The sequence below is a fragment of the Pteropus medius genome, unplaced genomic scaffold, assembly GCF_902729225.1.
Source record: "Pteropus medius unplaced genomic scaffold, Ma_sr-lr_union100, whole genome shotgun sequence".
Lineage (NCBI taxonomy): Eukaryota > Metazoa > Chordata > Mammalia > Chiroptera > Pteropodidae > Pteropus > Pteropus medius.
The window spans coordinates 22205120-22210898 of NW_024344240.1; the positions used below are offsets into that span (position 1 = coordinate 22205120).

The following is a 5779-nucleotide window of genomic DNA, read 5'->3' on the forward strand; positions in this document are numbered from 1 at the left end:
AAAAAATCAAACCGTTACAGAAATCAACGCAGTAAAAAGTTATAAATCAGAAAGCTAACCCTAAACTTATCTGAGATAATATTCCTGAATAATCGTAATCAGAGTAAAATAAAATAAAAAAGTTACACTGTAAGGTATAAAAAGCCTGGGCAAGATGCTCCCTGGGGACTTGGCCGGAGGCGGTCTCGCCCGCTCGCCCACAGGGTGGCCTCCGCTGGGCAGTCTCTCCACCAGGAGGGAGCACTCTGCTGCACCCCACGCGGGGCCAGTGTCAGTGTGAGGAACAGCGGGGGGTAGACACGCGTCGGTGCTCAGGCCTCCTCGAGCATGTCCCCTGGCCCGCCCTGTCTTCTTTGGCAAATACACAGATGCGGGAATCCAGGCACCCCCAGCATCCCAAGGTCCTCATGCCTCCTCCTCCCAGACCCTCCACCCCAAGAAGGCTGAGGCGGGTGGGTGGGGAGGGTAGCTGGGGGAGGTGGGGGCAGGGGTCAGCAGTCTGGAGTGCGGGCAGGCAACACAAAGCTCAGATCTCCTTCCCTGGCACAGTGTCCGCGTGGGGGCTGGGGCTCCCGCCAGCCGCTCAGGCATCGTACTTTTTACCAGTCCGGTGGACGTGCTGGAAGAGGGTCATGGAGAAGGCCATGCCTAGAATCTGAAAGATAGGAGGAAAGGGCCTTAGATGGAAGCTCCATGGCTGGGTCCCGATGTGGGTCACCTAGAACAAGTGGAATAACACTCTGTACTTGAAAAACACTGGTGGGATGAAGACAGAGGTAAACGGAGGAGGGTGCCCAGTGACCAGCTCAGCCCCTCAGAGCGGTCCGTACAGAATGTCATCGAACCTCCCCGAGGCGCGTTAACCCGCCTGTTCCAGAGTGCCTTGGTGAGGCCTGAATGCACGAAGGACCGGACCCTAAATGATGGCTAACAAGGAAGTGAGGAGGAGGAGACGAAGGTGGCGAGAACACGAAAAACCATGCTCTGAGTCATTTCCGTTCAGTTCTGGAATACACGATATGGAATCTTTAGGACATTAACGCTCATTTGTGTTCCCTCAGCGCCTTAATCCTGAGAGGGGGTGGTAACCCAGAGCAGCGCAGGAGACAGGAGGAAGCCAGCCTGTGGCCTCACAGTCACCACAGATAGTGTGCTATGGGCACAGGCCACAAGCAGGTGACCAGGGGACACTGCGTGCCTCTCATAGCTCTCGCCTTTAAGGTTTAGGCATAAATGGAGGAGACCATGTCTGGTGAGCCTGGCTCCAGTGTTCTAGTCCAGGTCCGAGCACAGGCAGACCTGAGAGGAGCCCTATTCTTGGTACTAAATAGAATCTTGCTCTCGATGAGCTTACCTCACATCTGAGCGCTGTGAAAATGACAGTGGCCTCATCTGCTAAGTTTGCAGGCACTCGGATAAATCAGACATAATCAGGCCCCTAAGCCCAAGAGTGTAGTGTAAGAACGATAACTTCATGCAGGATGTCGACCATCTTCACATGGACCAACCAGTCAAGTTCAAGTGCTCCGTGAGGAATCAGGCACTGAAGACTCCTGCTCACCAGAGACAGGAGCCATATATAAGTGAGCACAGGAGGGCACCCAGGAAATGCTTGACAGAAAGGTCAGGTCATGGAGGGGCTCTTGCTCCCAGCCAGCTGTGTCAGCCTCATCTTTGAGACAGAAGGCAGGAAGCCCCTCCTCTTCCCTCTCCATCACCTATGCTAGGCCTTCAAAAGAACAACCGGCATAAAGTGCTGGCTAATTACAGCTAACATTTACCGAGCACTTCCGTGTGCCTGGTACTGCTCTATACACTATGTCAGGTGTATTAGACTCACTACATGCTAAGAAGTGGCACAATGATCATGCCCATTATACTGAAGTGGGCATTAAGGCACAGAAGCTAAGCAATGTACCCAGGTCACACAAATCTAGATGGTGAAGCCAGGACTAACACCTGTGGAGTCTGGCCCATGAGCCCAGCCAGGCTCACTATCATTACTGCAGACTCGGGTTTCATTCAGTTCAGTCATAAGTGTGAACATCCCTGTGGAGCAAGGACAGGTGTGTTCACCGGCAAACTGATACAGGGGCTCCACGCAATGCCAGCACCAGGCCCAAGGCTCAGACGGGATGCGAGGAAACTGCCTTGTGGTGCCTGCAGGGTTGTTGGGACAGGCATCGAAAGAGAGGCCTCAGGTCAGAACAGAGCAGGAAGGTGCATGGACGTCAGGCTGCCTGGGTCAGTGATTTAACTTCCGGGTGTCTGTTCTTCTCCAGCTGGGGTGCAGCAAGGCTCAGATGGCCCTCTTACCTGCATGATAAGGATGCACATCCCCACCGTGCCAAGCACATGCTTGTTGTCATCAAACCACATCTTCACCTTTTCATAGCAACCCTAGGGAGTGAGGACCACGAGGTTAAGGGCCTGGCATGATGATGACTGCCCCCTCCGGCCCAGCCCCAGCCACTTTCCCCTTCAGTCCCGTCCCTGCTCCTTCCTCTGTCCCTCCCCGATCCTCAGCCTAGTCCTCCTGCCTTTGAGCAGGTTCTGCCTCGCACAGGGGTCCACCTACGAAGCCCTAATATGCAGCCTCAGACCCCATTCAACCTCCCACCCCCTGACGCTCCCAACTGGGGGTCCAGGCTCCCCATTTTCCACCTACTTTTTGGCTTCAGTCCTGTGTGCCCCACTCCACTCCCACATTAAGCCAACTCCTTGGTGTCCCAGGACCCCTCCCTTATAGATGTCCCCTCACCAGACCACCCACCACACAGGCTGCTGGCAGGAGAACCCGGGGGAAGCAGCCTCGGGCCTCACCGTTCTCCAGAGTGGGGTGGTGGTGTTGCGCCCGCAGCCCTGGGAGTTCTCCATGCAGCAGCGGTCGGGGACCGTGTCCTCGCCCAGCACCGGGTACCAGTCTGTGTAGTCAGTGACGCCACAGCAGTGCATCTGTGGGTGGGGATGCACAGGGTCAGACATATCACTGCCTGCCAACCTTCTCTGGGCCTTCCCCTGCCCAGACCGACCCCGCCCAAGAAGCAGCCACCCTGGAGCTGAGCAGAGGAGACAAAGGCTTTCTTCCTGCCCCTTCCTTTGGCCTCAGCTTGGGCCCACAGGAGAAGTAAGTGATAACCTTCCTGGAGGCCAGAGCAGGGAGACGGGTACGCTGTCTGCACCTCGGAGCTGGGCACTGCACTCCGGGCAGGGGTGCTCAGCCCTCCATTTCCTGGCTCCGTGCTCGATGGATTGTCTCAAGCTGGCTGCCGGCCCCTCCCCAGGCCTCAGCATGAGACCTGCAGCTGCACTGATTTGTTTGCTTTTGGAATCAAAGCCTCCTTGCCTGAGCCACCACCAGGGAGGCACGTCTGTTACTAAAACAAATTCTGTCACTCATTCCAAATCTTCAGAAAAGGACTTGGACAGTCTGTCCTTTTCGATTATCCCTCCTTCCCAGTTCCCTGTGCCACTTAGCCACTCACATGGCTCCCCCAGGCCTGTTTACTCCTGCTTCCAGGTCCTGTTTATCCTCCTTCACTCACCTCCTGTCCCTCTCCAGCTGTAACCCAACGTATGGCATCTGACCCAGCAGCTCTCAGTTAAAATCCAGACAGCACAGGAGCCCAATTCAGTCACCTGGGTGGAGTCTGAGGCCCAGGCCGCCACCTCTCCTCCCAGCCTGGCCCAGCCCCCACTGTGTCCAGGTGGCAGAGCTCCCCCACCCGCTCACCTCGGCCTGGATGATGTTCCAGGCGTTCTTAAGCCCCAAGTTGTTCTCTGTGTTGTACAGCAGCAGGCCTTCTTTCAGGTCCTTCTTGGCATTCTCGTTCACCTGCCAGGTTGCGGCAGACAGACAAGATGGTTGGAACCAGGCTGCGACCTGCTCAGATCAGCTAGGACTTCTGGCCACCACTCTTCCAGACTGGGGGAGAGCCCTGGGGCTGGGCTCTGCTGGCTCAGTGGGGGCGGGTGCTAGGGACGGGGTAGGTTCATGCTCCCAGCTTCAGTCTGCACCGACTCCAGGGAGAGCTAAACTCTTCAGCAGGGCTGTAACACTCAGAGACAGAGAGACCGGCCACACACGCAGGCCACTCTGCCACCCCACGCACATCTTCTCCTATGATGCCCTTGTCAAAATACACCCTGAGACCAGAGGATGGCAGATTAGTCATTGCGATCTCAGGTCCACCTCTCTCTGGCAAGTACTTTATCCTCTCTTGCCTCTGCTTTATCCATAATATGTTGGACTAGTACTATCTACCTCTGGGACGGTAGTGAGAATTAAAGGAAACAATTCTTATAAAGGGGCAAGAACGGGGCTGACACAGAGAGATTTCTCAATATTGTTATTTCTTCTCTTTCATAAATGCTAAAGAATTATTGTTTCTAATCCTAATAACGACTGTACCTTTCAGTGTGGCCTGGGCAAGTACTTCAAGAATCCCGGGAGCAGATGGCGGCACAGTTACCTGTGTACTCAGCACAGCGCGTCGAGAGAGCCTGCTAAAGCCCTAAGACTGAGCGCCCGGCCACTCATTCTTGGTAGCGTCAAAAAGAAGTTCTCCAACTTGATTGGGAACTATCCGGTCTGGCAAGGGATCACCCCACCACCCTCTTGAACTCCGTAGTGCAGCCTAGGAACAGCCACTCTATCCCCAGAGCCCCGTGGGAATGGAAGTGTAGCTACACCCCGCCGTTAGCCCCACTCGTGGTATCACTTGCAAAGTTCCTCCACGTTTCCTGTGTGTTATCCTCAGATCACCCAGTCCAACCACGTATGGAGGTCTGAATCCCTTCTCTAAGTGGTCAACACGAGTATGCTTGAATGCACCCAGCGACGGGGAGCTCACTAGTCCATTGCATCCATGGGTAATTTAGAGGACTCCACTTCCTAAGCCTACACAAGGTAATAAACCAACCCAAACTCGCTTTCCCCACGCTGCCCCCACCAAAATCTTTCATCTGGGCCTCTCCTAGTTCTCCTGGTTCCACTCTCCTTTCCTCACAGGTACTACCTGTCAGCGCCTTTCCTCTGGCTTGCCCGGCTTGACCCAGCCCCAAAGGCAATGAAATTCCATAAGCCCCTCCCTTCCTATAAGGCTTACCTTGTCCATGTAGACAAAGAAGAGGATAAGTAAGATCAGCTCTGCTAAGAGGATGATCAACAGGACGATGAAAAACTAGAAAGAAAAGGCGTGGGCAGATGGTGATGGTCATGGCCAGGGATGGGGTACAAACAAGGAAGGCAGGGAGGCAGGGGACAGATAGCACCTAGACAGGGCTTCCCAGGTATGGGAGAGGCCACCTACTGCTGAGGAAACCCAGACAGGTAGAGGAGGGGGATAAAGTAGATGGCCAATCGAGGAGTGAGAAGGATAACTAGGGAAGGGATGGCCAATAGGGAGGAAGAGGGGTGTGGTTGGGCAAAAAACATTCTAGAAGCAATTTCCCTGGGCTCAGTCAGCTAATGTGCCCAGGCCTTGCCTGTCTCTGTGGCCCAAAATGCAGGGTGACCCAGAGTTCAGAGGGTTGGGGATATGGGGGTCCAACTTACACTGAGGAGGAGGCACTTGTTTTCCTTGATGGCCCCCAGGCAGCCGAGGAAGCCCGTCACCATGACAATGGTGCCTATGGCGATGACTAGATTGGCTGCAGACAGCGAGGGGAAGCTGGGGGAGAAGGTAGCGAAGTTGCCTTGGGACACCGAGAGCCAAATGCCCACTCCAAGCAGCCCACAGCCACAGAGCTGGAGAGAAAAGAAAGCCTGTTAGGCCGG

The 5779-nt window shown here is 54.9% G+C and overlaps 1 protein-coding gene across 2 annotated transcripts in view; it reads right to left on the minus strand.

Moving 5' to 3' along the window:
- Positions 1–23: 23 nt before the first annotated feature.
- Positions 24–5779, minus strand: part of TSPAN9 (tetraspanin 9) — a 183358-nt gene continuing 177602 nt past the window's right edge. For both annotated transcript variants that reach the window (XM_039869133.1, XM_039869132.1), the window contains 6 exons: positions 5558–5749; positions 5109–5183; positions 3734–3835; positions 2824–2955; positions 2317–2400; positions 24–655 (listed from right to left, as the gene is read on the minus strand). In XM_039869133.1, the coding sequence (XP_039725067.1) occupies positions 584–655; positions 2317–2400; positions 2824–2955; positions 3734–3835; positions 5109–5183; positions 5558–5749 (657 nt within the window). In that variant the 3' untranslated portion in view covers positions 24–583. The remainder of the gene's footprint in view (positions 656–2316; positions 2401–2823; positions 2956–3733; positions 3836–5108; positions 5184–5557; positions 5750–5779) is intronic.